Below are 24,196 nucleotides of genomic sequence, written 5' to 3' on the forward strand. Positions count from 1 at the left end.
TAATTACTTCTCTTCCTTTTAAGATTTAGGTCGGATAAGGAATGCAGTCTGATCTCACAGGAGCTGAGCAGTCTCCAGCCAAATAACTCGTGACTCTATTGTTAACCGCTTGCCCTTCTCTGGCACATGAATTTTTTTCCAGCACTCCATGGAGGGCAGCAGAAATAAGATTAGTTATGTTCATATAGTCGGTTTTTTGTGCAATGTGGAGATATTGATTGCACATTTTTACCAGGCAGCTGCAGTGTTGTGCACTTTGGATATGTCCATGCTGCTAAAACAATGCTAGTGGTGAAGAATGATAAACCTGTGCTTGGCAATAAATCAGGTGCTCTTAGTGTAACAGAGGAATTTACAGTGTGCTGGATGAGTGCTGCCCTCTTGTGGTCATTTAGAAGCATAACACAGTTTCCAAACGACCTCATATTCACACATTTTTTTCTCTTGGCCTTCATTTAAAATATGTTATGAGCATTAAAATACTTTTATCTTTGTATTATAACATTGCTTTCATTTTACACCTGTAAGATCAGAGATACTTCAACATATTTTAGGCTGTGCTGTTGGGTCTACCCTGAGATTCTACTGTCTTATCTCCTGGTGTGCTGTTGCATTTCTCACCTGTCTCCTGTCCACAAACGTGCTTAACTCACCTAAAATAAAACAACAAAAAGAAGATGATGAGATAACCACGCAAAATCCCCCAAAAATACAATGGAAACACGACTCTTAGACAAGTTATGGTTTTTATTTTTTCTCACAAACAAAGTTTGCTTACAAAAAAGGAACATCAAAAATAAAATTGTACCTATCTATTGCATGTCATGCTGGCAGTTCGAACTACATGCAAAAACAATAATAAGAAGAACATTGATAATAATCATTACTGTACAAAAATGATGATAGATATGAGGCCAAACATCATTTTAAAATCAAAAGAAAAAACACTTGTATTGAAAAAAAAAATTAGAGATCTATAAAAAGGGTGTTTTTGTTTGTTGTTTTTTTTTTTGTTTGTTTGTTTTTTTGCTCCTGACGGAGTCATGTGTTTGTACATGAGACTTAAACCAGGGCACAAGACTCCAGAACAACCCGAGTAGAGTGAAACTGCATAGAGGCAGAGAACAGTTTCCCCACTCTCAAGACAGAGGGATGAAGAGAGAGTGAATGAAAAGAACAAAATAGAAGAGTGTCACATACAGGTAGACTACACAGTTTGAAGCCCTTACATTGTTAAGTCATGCTTCATCATTAAATTTAGAAAAACAACACAACTACATGAAATGATCATTGAATCTTAAAACCTCTTCTGGCAATCCCTTAGATTGACTCGTTGTAAAAAGTGATATCTGAGGTATATGGCTTCATTTTATCCATCAAATACATGACAAACAATGAAGAGGGTATGATTCATGTCTTCCCATAAGGAAAGCAAGAGGTGAAGTGTCCCATGGCTACCTCCAACCACAGATAAACAGGCCAGAAGCAGGTAATGTAGACAGAGATGGACACTTCCCCAAATCATTTTTAAATGAAGAGTAGAAAGGAAGGAATTAAACACACACTTTTTTATGTTTTAAAAACCTTTTAAGTTTGGACAAGAGATGAGAGGGGGAGAAGACTGTTGTCAGGGACTGTGGCAGTGTGTGCACACTTTCTGCACAGATGCGGAGTTACAGAAGTACAAAAAAAACGTAAACTATGCATTGATGTAATTTAACATGTTTTAAGAAAGTCAATTAGTGTCCCTTTGGTTTTTGATCCAGTGTACTAAATTTATTACAAAAAAAATGAGCGTTACAAGATTTTAGCTCCCTCGTCCGTGCTTAAAATCAAGATTATCAAGTGTCCTTTGACAGGGTTGGTTGCATGTGTCGGCATCACATGGGCTGGTGTGTGTTTTGTGTGTGTGAAGGAAAGGTTCCTGGCTGGGCTTATTCAGTGGTGACCTGCGTGACCTGTGCGTCAGCTGTCTGGTTGGTGGACTGAATGAACATTGGTTGGGTCAACTCCTGTCCTGCTGGCATTGTCACCTGCTGAATCTGATACAACTGCTGTAAAACAGAAAGACAAAGATGTTGAAGGTGTGGGTGTAGTCAGATGCATTTGGTTCATTCTCCTTCAAGTGGCACCTGTGTATACTAATTCAAATGATGTTAAAATGCTAATAAGACAGAAATGAGCAAACTCGAGTAAGTCACATGCCTGAAAATAGACCAATATTCACTGCATATGGGAATCTTTCCTTATCTGAATCAAGTGTGCTGTACAAACTATAAAGCCCTTTAAGGCAAATTTGTACAGTAACTTGTGATTTTGGTCTGTACATGTATATATAATTGACCTTTTATCTCAAAATGTCTGTCAAAGGTTGAGATATGACAAATGAAATATATTCTTTTGCATTCAGTACCTGTCCATCAGTAAACTGGTTGAACTGCTGCTGTCCTTGCTGTACCTCTGTCTGTGTGATCTGAAAACAAAACAAAAAAGTTATTCATTTACAACACATAACTAATTGAGTCAAGTGAATGCTCGGATATCAGGTTGATTTTTTTTCTCTTTGTGATTACCTGCTGCGTGTTGGCGAGAGTCTGAATTTGTCCTTGAACCACTTGTGCTCCGGAGACAGGCTGAGCTAAACGGATGTATTGTAGCTGACCTGTGTTTAGTTGCACCTGCACCCATTCAACACAAGGGGGAGACAGAGTTTGGTTTAGAACAAATGTCATTCGAACACAGAGGTCACAGCCATTTTCCTATTCTAGATAACCATAACGTTCACTTTCCTCTAGTGAATTGTTAATTTTCTAAAAGTGTATGTTTGATGACTCCCAGTGAAGGATAAATATTCACTAAAATCATAGTCTTAATTAAGTCAACCGCCATTACAGTAACAGCATGCGGCAAACATGCTACTGTGGCATTTCGTCTGCTTCCGCTTGGGGCTATTTCTTCTTCCCCTCATTCAAATCCCTGACCTTTCCTTCCACTGCTTGCTTCATCACCTAATGCTGGCTTCTGCCTCCTCTAATGCTCCTCACTTTTATTTTCCAACTTGATGCCATTTCTTACCGGAATTTGCTGGATCTCTCCCGTGTTGGTGATGATCTGCTGCATGACCTGCATGGTCTGGCCCTGGGCTTGAGCTGTCTGAGCTTGACCCTGGGCTGTGGCCTGGACAATCTGTACCTGTTGACCCTCACCCACCTGCATGGCCACTGGAGCGCTCTGAGAGAGAGAGAGAGCAAAGACAGAAAGAAAGAAAGAAAGAGACAGAAGTAACACATTAGTTGTTTAATGACTGGTTCAGGCATGTGGTTTATGATTGACACAAAGCAAAGGGGACCCAGGAGATGACTGACTTTCCTGGAATAAGATTGTAACCCAGCAGTCTGAAGCTCATGTGTCCCTTCACTTTATAAGTCTGTTAAAAGATCATCAGGCAGGCACAAAAGACACGAGGACACAAGATGACAAAGCAGATTTGAAAACCTCTCATTCTCTTTGGTCTATGCAGGAAAGGCCACCTGATCTCAAGCTGTGGTCACCTTTAAGCCGGGCTCAGACTACAGGTGTTTTGGGCAGATTTATCCCTGATTCGCCCCTCCTGACAATTGGAGGAGAAATCTGGTCTGGGAAGTTAGTCAGTACCGCTGTTCGGCCCAGATTATCTGGTAAAATGTAGGGTTGACAAATCCAATCTTAAAACCTCCAGAACTGCTCATCAGTTTGATATTTAGGAGTTAAAATCAGGATGATTAAGTCATTATTTTCCAAACTGGACTACAATAGCCAATAAGAGAGAGCTGATTGATGAACATTTTAGCACTTGAGTCTAACATTAGCTAGCATACTACTGTTGACAGCTATTAAAACTGACAGTTACAATCTCACCTCCAATTCTCGCTGAAGAACAGACAACCCACGTTGACTGCATCTCCACAACCCCTTTTTCATCTAGACACGTTTAGCCTACTGCTTTAGTTTTTTCTCACTGCGAAGCATTTTCTTTACATCTGCTTCCTCATAAGATCACGTGAGTTGCTGCGGTCACTAAAGTGAACATTTGTCAAGTTTCTCCTTATATGCGTGATGTAACCCAATTTTAAAACTGTAGTCTGAGCCTGGCTTCACAGACCTCAGTCACCTGTGCAGGACAAAGCTCCTCACCTAAAGGGCTATGGCAACCAGTAATGTACATATAAATGGACGTGTGCATGTGTGTTTACCGTGATGGGTGTGCCCTGTGATTGCACCTGCACTTGCTGTAACTGCTGCATGGTGGCACCTTGAAGCATCTGATGGCCGACAGAATAAACGACCAGGCGGTGGAGAATGAGAAAATGAGAGAAAGACACAGTGAGAAAGCAGCGATTGCAACAACTTAACACATGAATATAAGCATGTGAGTATGCGCAGAAAGCTTAAATGTTAGAGCGGCAAACTGTGACATATAAGCAGCAAATGACATTTAGGAGCATGTTTATCAGAAATGCAAGTAAAAACAGGGAGGGCTGCGGTGAAATGACAAAAACATGTAATAACAATCATGGTTGTGTTAGGACAGGTTTAAAAAATGCATGAGACGTTCCTGGCAGCTTAAGTAATGTCAACTGTGGTTTTATAAGAGAGAGTTGGTGACCTCATAGAGAAAAAAATGGCAGAATTGGTTCAACAGTGACAACTAGTGACACTGAAAGCTCTGCACATGGACACATACAAAAAGAAGGGAATGAAATGAGCCCATCACCTTTCACTATTCTAACTTTCAGTTTTTTCTTTATATTATTTGTCAGTCCATATTCTAAAGAACTTCCTGTTAGCACCTCACTCCGCAGAACAAACATGACATGATGTGCCTGATAGGTAATGGCAGGCTAATCTTTTTTTGTTTTTTACACTAGTTGACACTTAGGAAGTAATGATGGAATCTGAATACTGAAAAGAGGGATTGTGATGATGCTAAGGTGCACTAGGATTATGTTGGCAAACAACAAACCAAACAAACTTGAGGAATAGGAAACATACAATTACCAAGTTGCAATGACACAGAGAGTTGTGGTGAAACTTTGAACATCCCAGCTTTTTATCTGATCTCAAAAGCACATCAACAAACAGAATACATTCTTTGAAGATTTAAATGTAAATCTTTCACTTATTCCCGTAAGGCACACCTTTTAAAGTGCTACCTTGTAAATAGCTTACAATGGAGTCTATGTAAGGTGAGTGTCAAAGTGTGACCTCCCTGCTCTCTGCAGGGACTGCAGCAGTAGCAGCGCTACTGAATCAGGCCAGGTCTAAACAAGTATGACAGCTCAGCTAAAGGCAGTCTGCTGAAGCAGCATGAAGCACCACAGCAACCCAGCAGCATAACTACATGACATGCAGAGTCCAAGCTGGACAGGGAGCACTCAGGAGCAAAACTAGTAGAAATGAGACAATTAGAGAAAGAGAGAGACAATTGAAACGTTTTCCTAAATATATTTGTGACCTTATTGGGTAGTGAAATGATTATGATCCTGAGGGGTGAATGTTCACTCCCCAATACTGTGTGCTTGTGTGTGAGAGATTGAGTAAGTGTTTATATGTATGCTAGGATACAGCTATTAATGCCCAGTTTTTGTTTCTTTCAGCAATTTTTTTGAATCACACAGCACCAGTGAGGATGACAAACAGGTAAGAAAAAGGAAAAAACAAAAGCCAAAGCTAAAAAAAGATAATACATTATTAAAGATGAGGGCAGATTTTGAATCCATTGTTGCGTTATTAACTTTTAAAGGCAACGCATACTGTGTATACCTCATGCTTATATTAATCAGAATTTAAGCCCAGATTCACACACTGTAAAGCTGTATGATGTGTTTATTTTTATATTTTTTGGGGGAAAAAGATGAATTTAAATAACTTCAGTTACATTAAGTATTTTATGTGTCTATAAACATAATTTATATACAAAATAATATACAATATTAATATTCAGCTAAAGTGTTCAGGTCAAATGTTTCCTGGATAGGGTTTCAGAGAAGTAGTTATATACACTGGGTGTGTTCTGAGGTTCAGTTATTCTTGCTGGTGGGAGAGCGGTCAGCTCCTAAATATGAGCTAAGACTAATATCAATAAAGCCAGGTGTTATTACCCCAGGAACAGGCCTTTTACAGCAGGATTCCCGGGATCGGGTGCAGTTTATAATGTACTACTTAACATTATTTGGGAGACTGGTAATCCTTCAGGTGGTACAGAGACACACACACACACACACACAATATCTTTTTATTGGAGGTTTAGCAGAGGCATCCTCGACTGGTTATTTGCATGTTATTGTGGGGGTAACTCAGCCTCTCAGCTGTAGTCTATAATTCTCGTGTTTGCCTGATATTCTCATATCCACCTGTGCTTTCATTTTATTGTTGCTGATTTTACTTTTTCTGCAGGTCCACTGCACTCTGAAATGCTTTGTGTTAAACCCTGGGACACTTTGTAGACAGTACCTGTCCTTGCTGTGGCTGTGCGATGATGATCTGTCCCGGCTGGATGGTCGTGGCTGTTTGTGCCCCGGGTTGCTGGCCCTGTTGTGTGCCCTGCACCTGAACAGCTCCGGGCTGCTGGGCCAAGGTGAAGTAGTACTGCACTGGCTCTGCTGGAGCTACTGACTGACGCATCTCCTCCTGAAGATCACACACACACATACACACACACACACACACACACACAGACAAACACACACACACACACACAAGGAGGCTTATCAGTCCATTACATCTCCATGAATTATTTTTGCTGGTGTAACGGTAGAGGAGGACACGTCTGATAAATAACTGATGGGCTGTGGCTGCAGAAGAGTAATGTAATCTGGACCTAAGATCCATTACAAGCATCACACTGGTCAATACCATAGACTTCAGGCCTAGAGGCTGTACAGACTGAATGTGCTGTTAACTCTGATCAACTTGCACAATTTACACAAAAGAACTGTACCAGATATTTATGATTCTAATGTATTATAGATATAATATGACAGTTATTGATTTATATATTGAAACACGTTCTCTGTTCGTCCTCTTCCAGGGTCAGCCACAGAAATGCAGTGTCAGAGTGTGTTGGGATTCTGTTAACTCAGCACACTTCAGCAGGTTGGATGCTTGCTGGCACGGGGGCTTGAGTCCTATCTAACAATTATCACAAATTAAGTGTCAGGGTATGCCGACCTGTGTCTTAACTGACTAATGAGCAGGGCTTCATCTTGATGAGGTTTCTCCATCACCAGAAGCGTAAACACCCCTCTCCCAGCTCCATGACAACACAGCTGAGAGTGTAGGATGTTTACATGTCTGGAGACAGTCTACTTGACAACAAATGTAAATCTCTCACTCCTCCATCTGGCATCCTAAATTTTTATACAGTGCATCAAGCTCCAGCTTCAGCAAACTTAAACATAATTTAATTTATCCTAACTGAAATGTCCCTGGTACAGGACATATTCAAAGCTACAGTGTCATAGCTGGTACTACTGTTGGCTGTCAGAGGCAATAAGATGCTGCAAACATCCGACTGAAAGCCCTTGCTTTCCAAATCCCAGCTTCCAGTCAAGGATGTTTACAGCACCTCCAGGTTGCCAACAAAGATGAAGACACAAATAATCAGCTCTGATGTCTAATTTTCATGTGAAGAAATGTATTTTCTGAATTCAGATCACCTTTGGATACACCAGCTGTTTGCCAGTCAGTGTTGGTGTGCTTCCCTACCTGTCGTTTAGGAGGCTTTAGGTCGTCCCGGGGCACAATGTCGATCAGGAAGTCAAACTGGTCAAACTTTGTTATCGCCATGGCAATGTCGTTCCTCTGTTAACATGACAAAGACACAGAAGGTCAAGTGATGTAGTCACAGTTTGATTATACTATTTCCATACATGTAGCTACCTATATATAAACATGCCACAAGGCCTAACGTCAGCTCTCTTGAAATAGCCACATGACAGGCTACTGCGTCATTGAAATAGAGTTCCCAGTAGCACTGTATTTGCTTTGATAACTCAGCTCAAAGAAAGAGAGGACAAGTTTAGAGCTGAAACAAAGGGACATTTTTTTTTAAAAATCAATAATTTGAGTCACTTTTCAAGCAAAAAATTGCAAACATTTCAGCTTTTTGAGGATTTATTGGTTTTCTTCTGTTATTGTAGATTTAATGTCTTTGGGTTTTGGACTGGTGGACTCATTGTGTCACCTTGGACTCAGCAAAACTGTCATCTTTGTCATTTTATAGACAAAACAATAAGAAATGTATTGGCAAATTAGTCAAAGATGAAAATAATGGTGACTTGCAGATCTAAAGAGATTACATGTCAGATCAACAACTTTCTTTTTACCAACAGTAGCTTTAGGCAAATGAATTAATAAAAACCAAAACTAAAAAACTAGCATCACAATCTTGAACCTGTGTGTGTGAGATGGGTCAAACAATTAACAGAAATTATGTTTTCCTGCCCTCATGATCACAGGCTGTGCTGCTATACCCCTTCCTATATCCACAGCAGTGTGCTGTCTCTGGAATTTTCCACAGGATATTGGCTGTCAGGACCCCCCATTGTGGCCCTCCCTGCACAAGAGGCTATTTATAGTCGCTTGATTAATATCTGGTAGCACCGGGTCACATCTACACTTGTTCTATTGATGAGCGTTGCTATGGTGAACCCAATTGGCGTGCCCTCTTCACAATAGGATTCAGGCTCTGCACGTGTGTGTATGTGCAAACGTGTGGAAAAGGAGAGCACATTTTCCCCCACGTACACACAAGAAAATAACACATTCATGAGTTGAAACGTCACGTGTGTCTAATGCATCATCTGTGGTGTAAAATGTGATCAACATGTAAACCTTTGCAGTAAATAGACTAACTATTTGAAGCTATTCTCCAACTGAGAGCCTCATCTAAAAAAAAAAATCAACTGTGGGATGCAGATAAGCCAAGACAACAGCAAAGTGAACACACTTCCAAAGCAGGTCTTCAATTTAAGACCCCTCCAAGTCTAACTGCGATGAAAGCAATTACACTCTCTTTTTTTCCAGCCTCTTTTTCTACCTGCGTTGGCATACACACACATATCCATGAGCTGCTAATCTCTCAGAGGTATGTGAATGGATAAAGTGGACTTAAAGACTTTTATGTTCTACCCCGCACCCCCCCCCCCCCCCCCCCTTGACATCCAGGTGAGACAAGCTCCAGTCTGATTTTCCCAACTGTTCCCATCAGTGCTCTCATGTTCCCAGTTTCCTTTTACCCCTCACATCATTCCCAGAGTCCATCTTATTCAACTTTGGGACAGCAATGCAGGCAAAATGGCACCGGAGGTAAAAGTGGGTCACCGGTGCCCGCATGGCTTTGCTTTCAAAGTCAATGGAGGGAGACAAAACTAAACAGAGGGGTATTCCTCAAGGGGATGCTGATATGGGGTCTCTGCTTGTATATGCACACAGACACAAGCACTTTGTGAATATACAAGTGACAAAAGACACCAAAATGATCCAATGACGTGAGACAGGAGTGGTAGAATAAAGGTATGTAAAGAAACAAGAGAGAGGTAAGGAAACACAAATGTGATCTGATATTGAAGAACAGGTAAAGATATGAAAGAGTAAAAAGAAAATGACGAGAACAGAAGTCACACAACTTTATGTGTGTACATCTGACCTGTAGTGTGCGTCTCTTGTTGTCCTCGGTGTGGATCCATGCTCTGAGGGTGAGCTCTGTGATGAATATCTGAGCTGCCTTGGCAAACAGGACCGGAGCCTCTGCACTGATCATCTGTACAGTGGAGATGGAGTTACACTTGGTTGAATACGCCCACATGTTATATGCTACATGAATCACTCAGGACCTGACAAACAAATAGCTGCAACAACCTCACAGGTGCTACATAATAGGAAATACACTCATTCATTTGCATAAAGCCCAAAACATCACACAAACAAAACCACTTTGCTTCCTGGGAGAAGTGTAAACCAAAACATTTACATTATTTTTACTTTAATCTTCACTAGCCGTCAGACCTTTGTTTGTTCTTCACCTTTTCAGTTGTAAAGTCACATGCCAGCCTCAGGTAGCAAATTGGGAAACTTTAAACTCTATTTTTATACATTGAGTAGCACTGAACTCTCAGACCAGGACATAAATGTGAAGCTTAGACATACAACACGGGCTGAAATAATGCCACACTGCTCACATGTGCATGCACACATGCAGTGAAAAGCTGCTGTGTCTGGCCTGCCAGAAGGGTCTGGTCTTCAGATATGTTAGTGATCTCCTGATCTCTTTACCACTTTAAGCTGCTGCTTAACTAAGGGGATAGTGCTCTTGACACGACACTTTCAAGCCACACACATACATGCACACACATGTTCCAAGGTTCTGTCTTTAAAGACTATGAACAGTCGTTGCTGATAATCTCTTGGGAAAAATAATTACTCCTACATGTGCTTTGACTGTCAAGTTTAATGCAGCTGACAAATGTTAGCAGATGGGTAAGCTATATTTCTTTGAATAAATGTTGTGAATTGATATCAAGGTGTATTTGTATTGGTTATAATAAACCAAATCAAATCAAATCAAATCCTTCTTTTATCATTCCCAGTTGTTCAACATTAACAACAACTTGTTAAAATGAGCAATATGTTCAGCAAAAGCAGCTAGAATCTCTGCAATGTGAAGCTATACAAGGTCAAAACAGCTCAACAGCTACTGCTAATGGCAACACTAAGTGGCATTAACAACTACTTATTACACAATCTGCTTTGTAATTTTACTTAATGATGCTTGATTATTCCTCTATGCACACTATTATGCTTTGATATAAACCCATTTGACATAAGTAATGGACTTCAACAGACACTGCTGAATGCATAAGAGCTGATAATATTTCCATCATAAAACAGTCCTTGCTGTTGAGTCCAACAGGTCATTCATGGGCACTGAGTGGTCTGAGCACTGGTAGAAGGCACTTGCTACTTACTTTTTCCCCAGACTCGCCCAATGTTATGTTTTTGGTTATTGAAAATTATCAGGAAACCAAACATATTTATAGTGCATTTCATTTCTCTACTTTTCTGAAGAGTATAGTTGATCTGCTGTGTGCAGCTCTGATTGCACATTTCTGTACACCCAGCGTATAATAAATATTGTCCTAAAATGATGTGTCAATTCCTCTTACCTTGACATCCTCATCCAGCTTCATGATTTTCTTGATTCGAGCCAGAGGCAACTCCTGCACACGGAAATCCTTCTGAAATTAACAGACGGGTGTTCGGTTGGTGACAAAGAACAGAGCACAGCAGGATGTTCATCAGTCTTGAGAGAAATTATTAAAACATTTGAATCATTGTTCATTTTGTTGGTACATGGGTGTCTGTCTGTTTCAGTGATCGTACCACAGTCAGGTTCCTGATCTCCTCCATGACACGGGGCCAAAAGGACTGGAGAGTTTGCTGGGCATCGCTGCCCCCGGCCCCGAACGCATCGGCAGACATCCTCTACTCTGCTACATGGAGAAAAGACAGGGGAGGAGGTGAGGGGGGAAGAAAAAGGTTGAATATTAGAAAACAAAAACAAAGACATGGCATGCTAAGAGTCACAGACACTCAAAATAAGTCATTCTTCAAGGACACAAGACACCAGGACATTAGGATATAGTGTCAGTTCAAGCCAGGCCTGCGCTGCCCACAGAGCTTCCCGTGTGTCAGGACCACATATCCTATCACGGCCTATAATTATAATACAGTGAAATCTAAAATAAGGCCCTGGCAGGCTGCTATTCTTGTCCTTGTGGGATGTTGACATGCCTAAGATCCCACCACCAGACGGGCTGCACGCTGCCTAATTATGAATGGCTCTATCACCTTCTGCACATAGCTGCAGCTTCTTTGCCAACACAAACCATGTTATGTGAAAGTCAATATCTGTTGGTGACTCCACACTGAGGACAATCCTGAAGCCACAGATCTAAGAGGAACGTGTATTTTTGTGTTTGTGTCATAGAGAAACAATCTGCTAACAACAATTGAAGTCTAGTTTTAATAGATTGTGAACATACACATACGCTCACAAACTAACCAAAAGTTGTAAACTGAAATAAAGCAACTGTTACATACGAGCCAGCGTTTCTACAAGGGGTCTGACTGCTGGAAAGAGGATCCAGCAGGTTACTATGGCATGCCAGGAATCTGCTGGGGGAATATTGGCCTGCCTGTCTGAGCATGCAGATCTTGAAGTGTCTGGATCGCTCTCTTTCACTCTCCCGCTTTTCTCCCTACCTCGGTGAAAAGATTCGGCAGGGAGAGAAAAAACAAGAAACATGGAGGTGGGGGGACGGGGGGGGGGGGCAGAACAAGAGATGAGTGTGTGGGGCTACTCAGGGGAGACGGGGGACGTTAGTGTGTGTTGCTGAGGGAGGGGCAGTGCCTTGTCCAGTTCAGCATTAATCCAACACTAAGACAAAGTGCCAAAGGCTTTAACAGGGGGTGGTAAGAGACAGACAGGGCCACAGTCACACTGCTGTGCAAACTAGCTATGTGGGTCAAACAAGACAGACAGAGGGAGACACACAGAGAAAAAGACACATGACAGTACAAAGAAAAAGAGTGTTGGGAGAAAAGGGGAGGGGGGGGGTCTCCTATCCTTTCTTTTCTCACTCTGGCCCAACAAGCATGAATGGCTGCAGCTCTGGTCCAGCTGACAGACCACTACAAAACAAAAGACGGCCTTTCAAAGCCTACATCCAGTGTCTCCCCCTCTTGGTTCTGTTACAGTGGCGGTGTAGCGGTTGGTTTTGACTTTGGGTCCATGTCAGCTCCTTTATTCATACCAGTTAAGTGCAGTTGTAAATATTTTACACTGATAAATCACTAATTCAGAACGCAGGCCCTTCACCGGATTGATTTTTGACAGGAAAGACTGCCTCTCCAGCAAATGTGGAAGTTACTGAATAATATAGAAGAAGCGCTGCTGCATCCTGGTCTGTCGTTGAGTTTTCGACAGAGTGTAGCCTAAATCAATGAGACAGAATGGCAGCAGGGGGAGGACGAGGGGGGGGGGGGTGGCTTTATATAAATCAATCAGGCTGCATGTAGCTATGGCATGCCAGGCTAGTGATTGACCTTGACAATGTCTCCCTTTCTCTGTCTGACGCTCCAGTGTCCAGTTGCATTTCAAGGTTGATTGAAATCCTGCAGTCACTAGAACAATCCTGGCATTCCACGTGGAAGGAATGACAGATGGGAATTGTAGTCTCTTTTTTTTTTTTTTTTTTTCTCCTCCTCCGCCCGACGGCTGAACTCCCCTCTGCCGGTTCTTTCGTGGTCTCTGTGTAGTCTGCCACTAAGCTGAACAACGTGACCATGACTGACACCGTGACCATGCAAATAGGGTGAGCAGTGTGAGAGCAATGAGAACCATTTGTTTTTTTCCAGCTAAACTACATTTTACCACTTGTATCAGCACTTGATCTTGTGATAATTTCTTTGAACAAGACGGCCTTGTGTATCTGTGCGCGCCCAGCTTGTGTGGCCTTCTGCTACTGGTAGCCTTTCAAGATACAATTCAACTTAACGGCATTACAATAAATCATCAGGCTAATTACCATGGTAACAACGCCAAGGCCCAGAGGAAGTGCAAGACGGATAAAGGAGTTAAAATAGCAAATTATTTGATTGACGAGTTGATAAGTAAAAAAAACATGCAGGCCACCGCAGCTCCTTCTGCTACACACACACACACACACACACACACACACACACACACACACACACACACACACACACTTAATTTCTCTTAAACTCTCACGTTTTCTTTTAAAACACTTGAGAGCGTGAGAGAGAGAGAGAGAGAGAGAGAGAGAGAGAGAGAGAGCGAGAGAGCGAACACATACACACCAACCCCCTCTCAGTGACCCTGTGACCTTCAATCTAAATACAGAGCTATACACTAACCACAGCAGCAGACGGAGGCACAAGGGGTGGAGGGGAGGTGGGTGGGGTGGAGTCAATATGCGATGAGAAAGCAAGTGTGATGAGAGGCAGGCTGAAGCGTGAGAAGGTGTGTGGGGGGGGGGGGGGGGGGGTAAAAGAAACATAAGTGAGAAAAGTGAAGGACTGAGTATCAACACGCCCTTGAGTGTTGCTCCTCCGGCTTACCCACAGTACACCAATATTACCATATTTCCCAAGGCTTCGTATCTATGGAAAGTTTGCGTGGGAGCCAGCCGATGCCTGACACACAAGCACAGAGTGTAATGTCTTCCGCTGACTCTGTGAAACACCTGCTATGGTCTGGGTCGAGTCATAACCAAACAAAAACTCGAGCACAAAGGAAATCAATTACGACACTCCCTGAAAGCTAATAAATGTCAGTGTTAGAGGAGTTGTAAAAAAAGGTCTTGGAGGTTAACGCAAACAAACTAATGTCAAGACAGCTTATTTCATCTGCACTCACACTTTTGTTTCCATATTTCAGGTTTCTAAACCAGACTGAGCTTTGCAGGACTTAAATAGAAATCTGTACTTAAGAGTATGTTTAAGCTTGTCCAGTTCACTTCCTGTGGCATTTCCTGCACTTAACGTTTGCAGCACTGCAAGAGGACGCTGTAGGTGGTGTCTACAAATGTTATGAATGTATTGTACTGTCATGTGTGCTTGATTTTCTTGTTTCCGTTGGACTGTGCAGTGAACCCTATAAGCTCATCACTGCCGTGTTGTTCTAAGCTGCTACTGTATGCTATATTAGGGAACATTGTGTTGTTCTGCAGTGTGCATCTCTCCTCTCCTCTCCTCTCCTCTTCCCTGCGGTTCTGCTGTCCTTCATCAGGTCATTGAGACAGGAGGTGACGGTGTTGGGTTTCCTCTCTCTCTCTCTCTCTCTCTCTCTCTCTCACTTTGTCTTTGAGGATAAATGTGATGTCTGTGCTTTGTCGACACTGTCCAACACAGCAACTTGCTCTTCCTCCTTGCAGCGGCTCCACATCTCTCTTCCTGTCTCTCCTTCAGTACTTCCCATCTCTCTCTGTCACTCGTGGGCGTGCGTTTCTCTCTTCCTCTGTCTTACTTACTTTCGGCTGATCCCCTCCTTCCAACTTCTCTGAGAAAGTCAATGTTGCTCTACGCTTGGAGCAGCTGAATCAGCGCTAACGTTGTTCTGCCAGCCTGTTCCTGCGCCTCTCCTCTCTCGTTCTCAACCCTCCCTCCCTTCCTCCCTTGCCTACTGGCACGTCACATCAAGTGGCCACTCATAGCAGCATCAGCAACTCGCTCCAACTCTGACATCACACCACTTTACATGAGGCTTCAATTCCTGTCCAAATAAACCCGATAGCGGCGCAGAAGACCGGAAAAACAAGGAGATAGTATCGCTCAGCCGTATTCCTCTTCATTTGCTCTTTTAGATAACCAGAAGAGGAAGGAAAGGGCAAACTGGGAGAGGAAAGTTTCAGCCAAAAACTGCACATTGTCTTAAAAAAGAGAGCAGTAGAGCAAATGGATTAATTGGTCTTTGGTTAGAGTGAAGTGTTCTGCAGTTAATTGCCCCTTAATGACCTGACAGTTGGTGTAAATTGAGCTTAATTTTGCTGAGTGTAGTTGATGTATAATGAGGCGAGGTAGTCTGGGACAACCTGAAGGCCTATTTGAGGCACAGGAGTGAACTTTTCCCTGAGGTGTTTCAGTATCACACTGTCGCCATGGTAAAGAAAAAATCATCTCATCCCAGATCTTTCCCCTGAAGCAGGACTGACGCCTTATATTGAGGCAGATCTACTCTGAGAGGACCTGACCCACAAAGAAATATAAGAGGCACATATTATAACAAATGATCGTGGAAATGTGAACGAGTAGTAGAATTTGCAGGTTTTTTTTCTCCCTCTTGATCGCAGAGAAACTTTATCAGTGAAGCCGTTTAGCTAATGTGTCTGGTCAATTTGATTCATTTATAAGTGTGAAAAGCAGTGAGAAAGACTATTAACAATTAACACATAAGCTGTGAGTTAATGCAGCGACAACTACAATTACTGTTTCACTTTTTACAGTGCTGTAAACAATTTCATATTACATAGTTGCCAAGAATATACTTCTAATAATATACTACTACTGAATATACTGCTAACTGCAGATTGTGACACAAATTTTAAAACCAACTTTTACAATTTTTTACAACTGCCTTTCAATTCCCAATGACTGTTAGCATATCAACACATGTAAGCAAATGAACATGTTAACAATTGATAGAGGGAGAGGACGACAGAGAGGAAAAGAAAATGTTATGACCTTAAAGTAACCTTCCACGTTGTTATTCTTCATGGTTACTGATAGATAAAACATCAGGCTGTACGGTGAGCAAACATGAACCCACTTGGACCGGTTAGTGGTTACTCCTGTGTTTCACTATAAATGATGAAATCAACCGAAAGACATTTTTGTATAAAATAATAGCAAGTAACTACAGGATGAATGTTGCCTCACTGACGGTGTCTTTAGTAAAAAGGTTTCCACAAGCCCCCCGTATGAAACTGTCAGTGATGTAGAACGGGCAGTTTTGAGGAAGGTCATGAAAGGTTGAAGCCTGCTAGGTTTTAGCTTCCTAAGCAGAAAAGGGAGCGCAACTATGTTTACACAACATACATTACCGTAAACCAGAACATATCATTGAACCACTGAAAGTTAAACTTAATGTTTAACCTTTAGTGTTTGATATGACGGCTTCACTCTGATTTACTGCACCCAAACAGAGGTAATAAACACAGTCTGGGTAACAAACGTCACAGTGACAAACATGACGGCCATAAGTCAAAGCGGGTGTTTTTACAAATCCTCAATTATTAAAGCGTTCACCTTGATGAACCCAATCACAAATACCACACAGAAACAAACTGGCACGGTTACGGCATGCGGGGTAAATGATCTACTCAGGCAAAACAAAAAACAAGAAGTTCCCAGCTAGGAATTACAGATTAACCACTGGAGCACGCACAGCATTTTCACAGATGTTGGTGCAAATGTTTTGTGATTAAAAAAAAAAAAAAAAAAAAAAAAAAAGACAGACAGGGTTATAACGAAAGACACGCACATCATGACCTGCAGTGCAACATCCCTTTGGCATGGTTGGACCAAACTGGCCGACCAAACAGCCCTGCAAACTTTGCCCTTGGTTCTGCTTCAAGCCAACTCCAGGAAGTGCTAGTCACTGATCTCCCAAGGTCATTCAACAGAGGAGAGAGAAACCAGAGAGGGGAGGAGGGAGAGAGGTGGGGGGGGGGCAGAGAGAGAGAGAGAGATGAAAGAGAGAGAGGGGGGGGGGTGTAGAGAAGGACAGGCTTTTCAACTTTCACTGCAGCACTTAAGTGACCCCGGTGGTTCAGGCTGTGTACTTTCTAAGAAGCTTAATAAAAACATCACATACTGCACATATTAGCTGTGTTCTGTATCCCGCTTTGAGTTTTGCTTCCTCTGCGTCCTCTCATCTCCCTCTAACATGTTTCCTTCTCATTGCTGACAGAGAGACTGCAGGAGCCAATCTCACATTCCTGTGACCTTCATCCAACGCTAGGCCCGGTCTCTGGCGTCAAAGTAGGCAGGGCTAAAAGCTACCTGCATATTACAACGCTGGAGCAAAGCTGACTCCCCCTGGCTGGTCACACTGTCTTTAGTGACAGTGTACACATGTAAAAACACAAGAGGAGGAGGGGGGGGGGGGCAAGGGCAAAAGAGTGAATAAAGAGTAAAAGTGGTCACCTTAATGATAAGCTGAAAGGCCGAGCCATGTCTAGGCAGTTTGCATGTTTGGTTTACTTTTTCCTCCCCCGGTGTGCCTTTGGTACAGCGTGGGGCACAAATGATATTCAAATCTCATGCAGACAGCAGCCAACCCTGGGATTTGGCAGCAAGGGCTTCAACTTAAGAGTTATTTTTAGTCTCCCTCGCTCAATCTCTCGCACACTCTCTCTCGTTCCCTCTCTCTCTCTCTTTCCCCAACGGGACTTTGTTTTGTCAAAGGCACCAATGGAAACTTTCAATTAGGGAGCGAGGGAGGGTAGAGAAAGGGAGTCAGAGAGAAGAAGTGAGAGAGAAGAGGAGCCCTCCAAAGATTCCATCAGAAGAGATCAGATCAAACTATTAGCCTCCTCTGCCCCTGAAGCTGACAGGCTGACAGTCTGTCCCATCTGGGCGTCTGGCACTGCCGGGGTGGGGGCCTGGGGGATCCTGAGGTCACTGCAACCAGCTGCACCCCCACCCCTGGGGACCCCTGACACCAACAGTGACAACAACACTGAGAGATATCCTTTCAGAGAGACCCCAGCACCACCCCATACATACATATATAACAAATCTCCTTTTCAACATGGATGCCATCTTTACTGCTCAGCTCTGCGTCACTGACTGGCGCTAACGTGTAAACAAGGACGTTGGGGAGGAAAGTGGGGTCCGGAGCAGCACGCTGAGGGACTGCGGCCACAGGCCTCCAGGACATCAGCACCACAAAGAAAGTCAAGTGCACGTGATGTCAGAGTGTGGAAGCGTTGCACTTCCATGCAGTTGATAACCCAGCTCCAAGTAAGTGTTTAGGTGCGTGTCTGTATGGATGGTGGTCCAAAGTCACAACACAACAAGTGACAGCCGAAGAGAGCAACAGACTCCACTATGATTTGTTACTTTGAAGGTAAAAAAAAAAAAAACACAACAAATTCATAACATTAACAACCATTACAGTTTGTTTTTTTAACCGCAATCCATTCTGTAAAACTGCCACAGCTGGACTGATGTGACAACTGAAGGACATGGATGAGAGCGACACACACACACACACACACACACACACACACACACACACACACACACACACACAAAACTCCAATCTTCCAAGGAGAGTACTACAGGACAGGAAAGGGAGGGGGATTGGGGACGGCTGCAGAGGACAGACACTGTCTCATCACTGCAGAGCGTGATGGAGAGAGATAGACAACAGAAAGTGAATGCAGGCAAACTATTTTTTTTTTTTTTTTTTGCTCCAAAAACCTAAAGCCTAACCAACTTGACAGGTCTTCTCTCTGAGTGTGTTTTTAGCGGTCAGACTTACCCCTGTGCCCTTCATGGTGAACGGTCTGCACTGTTGGAGCGGAGCAGAATATAGGGAAACAGATAGCCCCGTTCAAGTCTCCTTGAGAGCAGCAGCTGCAGCAGCAGGAAGAAGAGGCACAGAGGTTGACAGAAAAACTCTATCAAGCTCCTTCACTTCCTCTGGTCCCCTGATCGTATCAACAGACAAAAGGCACTCTGGCTCCACTGGATGGCTTTAAAAAGGCTCTCAGCCCAGCACCCCCCCCCCCCTTCTACCCCTCCCCCTTCTCTCTCCCACTGCCCCGTCTCCTTCAGCAGCCCCCCAACGTCCTACTCCTGCCTAAAAACATAAAGCTCGGTGCCTCTTCTCGTTTCTCCTCTGATCAAGTCCTTTCAACTAGCTGACCTTCTCTTTCTCTCTCTTTCTCTGTCTCTTTTCACTCACTAACCCCTCTCCCTCTCTACCAGCCAGTGACCCCCGTGCGTTTGTCTTTGAGCTGACCCCTGGCCCGGCGCAAAAGAAGAGGGCGAGTGGGAATAGAAAGCCAGCACAGCAGCAGGCAACAGCGCAACAGCAGGCAAACAGTACAGCGGCACTCCCGACTCACAGACAAAAATTTCTAGCCTCCTTCCCCTTTAACATTCAAGAGTAATCAATCTAGCTTGCTACATGATACTAAAACCCCGCCTCACACCGGGCTCCCACTTCACTCTGACACTTGCGACCAATGAGAGCGCAGAGTCCTCCCACGCCATTGGACGTCGCACACATCAGTCAGCACTGACACATCCCCTGCTCCTCCCCTTTCCTCCACCCAACCCCCTTTTACCGACAGCCAACTTCCTGCTCTAAGTTACCTTGAGCTGCAGGATAGGGGTCAGGGAAAAGAAAAGAGGAAGAGAGAGTAGAGAGGAGAGTAGGTGAAAAAGAGCAAATAAAGTTATGGAAAGCTCCTCGGGGAGTGTGTGAGGGTGTGCTAGTGGTGGCTTGCCTCGGCATTGTTTGTTCTCAGGCGGTCCCTGCCTCTCCTGCTGTTGGACGGATGAGAACGGTTCCACGGGCTGCTCTCTGACAACTGCTCTCTGCTTATTTACAATGTCAAACTAAATGTCTCCCTCTGTCCCGCCTCCGCTCAGCTGCTACAGGCTGACGGCACAGTGATGCAGGCAGCCACACTGGCCCTCACTGGCTGAGAGAAGTGCCAGAAAGGATGCCGCATGTTGCATCCACATGATTTAAAGTACAAAAGCATACTGGGCAGACTCGCTGTCTCATACGTGTGCACAGGCATACATGCACATCCACACACACATACACATTTTGCCCTTGCTTTCTTATTCATCCTTGCTCACAGTCACAGGTACACACTGCACACATCTAGCCTCTAGTCAGCCGACTTGTTATATTGAGATTTATTGTATTGTTCATGTTATGCTAACAGAGGAGCAGAATTGTCTACACGCGTGGTCACTCATTATCCACACAGCATATGAATTGAGTTGAATTAGACTTTATTCTCATGACGCAAACAACAACGTTTAGATATGCAGTTTACTGCAATCTCAACATTAATCCAATAAAATCCTAATTATAGTGTCAATCAAATTTTCACAAACACTAATTACAGCAAAACATATCATCTTTGAGTCTTTGCACAAAACGAAGAAAAATCAGCTGACTGGAGAGCAGCCACCGGGGGGGGGGGGGGCAGTGTATTTAATTCTCGTCCTATTTGTGGATAAACAAGACTTAAGAGATATGAGTGAAAGTCTGTAAACAAAGACAATGTTGTCTTGACCCCAAAAACGACGCTCACAGCAACTTCCACAATTAAAACGTCATCAAAAAACCACGTCAGCAATGTCACACAATGCCCTTCTTGTTAACTTGACGCTGGTTTAATGTGCATACCTCCAACACAGTAACCTTTACTTTAGAACACAGAGGCAGGACACGCCGCTCATGTGCACAACTCATGGTGTTAATGCACCACTGACTACATCTGTAGTTCCACATCGTGTATGCAAACTGATTAGGACTAAGTAAAGCTTAGATAAAGTGTGGAGAAGTGACAGAGGCTTTGTGTTATGATAATGAAATTTTAGCCGGAGCAGCCTTTAACTGATAACTTGTGCAAAAGATGGAGGTTCGACCTGAAGCTTATGCTGCATATTACTGCAAATCCCGACTGTAGTGAAGAACACAACCAGCTTAAGTGAGAGCGAAAGAGAGCAAACCTGCCCCATCAATGAAAAACCTAGAGGGGGAGGGGAACCGGAAGGATGGAGAAGGACAGAGAGGAGAGTTGTTACAGGATGGGAGGGGTAGAACAAGTGGAGAGAGGGTGAGAGAACGAGAGAGAGAGAGACTCAAGAGAAACAAAGCTAAATGTTCCCTTTTCTATTTTTGTGAGGAGCATGGGGACTAGAGCAGGTACTACAGCCATCCAGTTAATGATTTAAGTGGTGCTGCACAAAGATTAATCTATCTAGCATGGCTGCCTTGCCAGAGCAGTTCTCTGTAGGTGCATTCTGGCTACCCAAAATGCCTCAGTAATGACACCTGGCAAGGTCACTGTACAAATGAGACCTTCCCATGACCTGCGCTGCCCGTAGCAGAGACATGTTTGCTCTCACTGACGTTGTTTAGAGATAAACACACCCCAGCTAGACTGCTAGTTTCATAAACACACAGCTTCCTCAGGGTAGCTAGGCCAAGCCATGCATTCACCCACAAACACACAAAACCACATGAAATGTTTTACTCAGATTAAGTTCTTTACTGTATGAGTGACCTTCATCTTGTCATTTAAAATATAATGTAATGTTAAAGAACACTAAATTAGGAAGAGAACAATAATGGACCTCTTCTAGATTAATAAAGTCAACTGAGATGCAGTAATGGCACTTTGCAATTATCATATTCTCTAACAAAGAGATGGTATTTATTTATCATCATCTTTAATGTGCAATAAACACATTCCTGAGAGACATTTACTCTAAAGTTATCAATTTATTTTTTTATGAAGACAAAAACATTAATGCAGCTTCATGTTGGGTGATTTTGTTTTGATCTTGTGGCTGAACTTCAATCATTTCATTATCTAAGCGTTATGAGTTTATTCAGAACAGTATTGCTAGCAGTGACCTGAGTAAGAAAACAGAGGCTCATATTGATAATCACACATAGATACCACTGAGAGTAAGTTAGAGTAACTTTAGTTCATGATGAATAACGTTAGATGATACATAAGCCAGTTAGGATCAACAAAGCGGCTAACAGGAGGTGGTAGCATTGAAACAAATGTCCCAGTTAAGGTAGCAGGCAGGAGTCAGTTTTCAATCAACAGAGAGACTGAGGTCGCAATAATAAACCGACTTTAATTATGAGAGCTGTAGAGCCAGGTTGTGAGATATCGGCAGCTTTAACGCTTTTTTTAAAAATTGCACATTCAGCGTTAGAAGCTACTGCTATCATGCTCAATGCTGACCGGGACTTTAATGCTAACGATAGTGAAGTTAATGTGAGCTTGTCGAAGATGAACACCGGTGACAGCTACACGGCACGGGAGACAATCTGCAACGTGCCTTAATTTTCATCGCCACTGGACAACGAGCCCTACCATCAAATGAAAGTTAGTAAAGCTTTCCGAAGCTAGGAAGAAGCAGTCTAACCAATAAAGACAACGTTTGGATCTGTCCTTCAGACCAATCAAACCTCGGACTAGATTCCACCAATCAAGGTTTTTAGGGGCTAAGTTCCTTCTGCAACTGACGCCATTCGGGGGTCCAACAGGAATGGCCAGTCCGTTTGAAAACCACTCAGACAAGAGCCAATATGGCGGACATGAAAACCAGTTTCCTGACCGCCCGTGATCCCTTCAGCGGGCCACCAATAAGCGCCTCAGAGAGCGGGGAGGGAAATGGCGCCTGTGTTCATCTTCCAAAACAATCGTCTATTGGTCAAGAACAGCAAATGAAAAGAAGCGAAGTAATTGTCCCCGCTTCCACCCAACGCGGGCCACTTTCTCGCAAACGTTCAACATACAGATGAATTTTTAATATGTTACTCACTTTGTTTTACGGGGTCGAAGTGAAGTCCGGCTCAGCGTATTATTTATTTTATTTAGCTAGCAAGGGGAAACAAGATGGCTGCTATTCGAACCGGAAAGACTTCGACGCACGAACGTCATGACGTTGCAACTACGCTCCCTTACCACGTCTTTTTTCTACCATTCTTTCATTTAATTGAAATGTAAACATTATTTTTTCTACGTAATCTCATCATATTCCTGGCCAAGTATTTATAAATGTAAAGTGCTAAAAACTTAACCTTCCTTTTGTACCTTTTGCAATAGAAAAGCTGTGAAAACATTGAAGCTGTGCTCCAAATTTAATGTATTGTTATAATTTTAATATATATTTTTTTATATTGTGTATTATTTTCCAAGTGGAGTATTTTTATTTCATATTTATGTTTTGTTTGTAACCCCTGGTGTTGTATATCTGTTTGTTTCCCTATTTTCATATTACTATTGCTGTTTCAAAACATATTGTTTCTGTAAATGATGCTTACTGAACCAATAAAGCTTTATAAAAAATACAAAAAAAAATTGAAATGTAAACATCATATAAGACATATGTAAAATGAAAGAAGTCATGTACCTGCATGACTACCTGAATATAACTTGTGCCTTTATGATTGTTCAGTAAATAAATAAATAAAGGAATGTAGAAGACAATTTATTAACTCCTTGAATATTATTAATCACAGTGAAACATAGGTGAACTCCTGAAAACAACTTTTCATATAGAAATTAAAGTCCCCCTCCATTAAAAAATATGTTTTCCTTCTTTTTCCTACAGTTTACGTGTTTAAGCTTCACTGTGTTTTCACATCAATCTGCTGAAAGTGGAAAGTTTCTCTGTGCTACTTGAAAATACAGTTTTGGAGGAGATGGGCTTATGAGCATGATCTATGATATCACAAATATTTTGGAGCAAATCCTAGTCCATTATTCAACTTAGATAAGTATGGTGCAGGAACTTGAAGCCTGCAGCGCACAAACACTTATAATAGAATTTACAATGAAGAAGGAGGCATCAT

General features: G+C 42.7%; 1 protein-coding gene across 7 annotated transcripts; it reads right to left on the minus strand.

Annotated features, from left to right (window-relative positions):
• Nucleotides 1-727: 727 nt before the first annotated feature.
• nfyc (nuclear transcription factor Y, gamma) lies at nucleotides 728-23,242 on the minus strand. Of its 7 annotated transcripts, none has more exons than XM_053334212.1 (11): nucleotides 23,164-23,242; nucleotides 11,422-11,531; nucleotides 11,205-11,273; nucleotides 9,689-9,802; nucleotides 7,747-7,842; nucleotides 6,493-6,669; nucleotides 4,233-4,301; nucleotides 3,076-3,231; nucleotides 2,574-2,678; nucleotides 2,414-2,473; nucleotides 728-2,054 (listed from the first exon to the last, which is right to left on the minus strand). In XM_053334212.1, exons 2-11 carry the CDS (start codon nucleotides 11,518-11,520, stop codon nucleotides 1,935-1,937), a joined length of 1,065 nt encoding a protein of 354 aa, XP_053190187.1. In that variant the 5' UTR covers nucleotides 11,521-11,531; nucleotides 23,164-23,242; the 3' UTR covers nucleotides 728-1,934. The 7 variants fall into 7 exon arrangements, with proteins under 7 accessions (XP_053190187.1, XP_053190182.1, XP_053190186.1 ...); XM_053334207.1 differs by having other exon boundaries at nucleotides 11,205-11,276; XM_053334211.1 differs by lacking the exon at nucleotides 23,164-23,242 and adding an exon at nucleotides 20,082-20,210.
• Between the last annotated feature and the right edge of the window lie 954 nt (nucleotides 23,243-24,196).

This window comes from Scomber japonicus, chromosome 15 (genome assembly GCF_027409825.1).
Source record: "Scomber japonicus isolate fScoJap1 chromosome 15, fScoJap1.pri, whole genome shotgun sequence".
Classification (NCBI taxonomy): Eukaryota; Metazoa; Chordata; class Actinopteri; order Scombriformes; family Scombridae; genus Scomber; species Scomber japonicus.

Coding starts and splice junctions, on each gene's coding strand:
- nfyc (XM_053334207.1), bottom strand. CDS start 11,520: ATGTCTGCCGATGCGTTCGGGGCCGGGGGCAGCGATGCCCAGCAAACT. Junction 9,803..11,204: donor AGCTGGATGAGGATGTCAAG/GTAAGAGGAATT, acceptor TCCACTGTACAG/ATGATCAGTGCAGAGGCTCC. Junction 3,232..4,232: donor CACAGGGCACACCCATCACG/GTAAACACACAT, acceptor TCTCTCTCTCAG/AGCGCTCCAGTGGCCATGCA.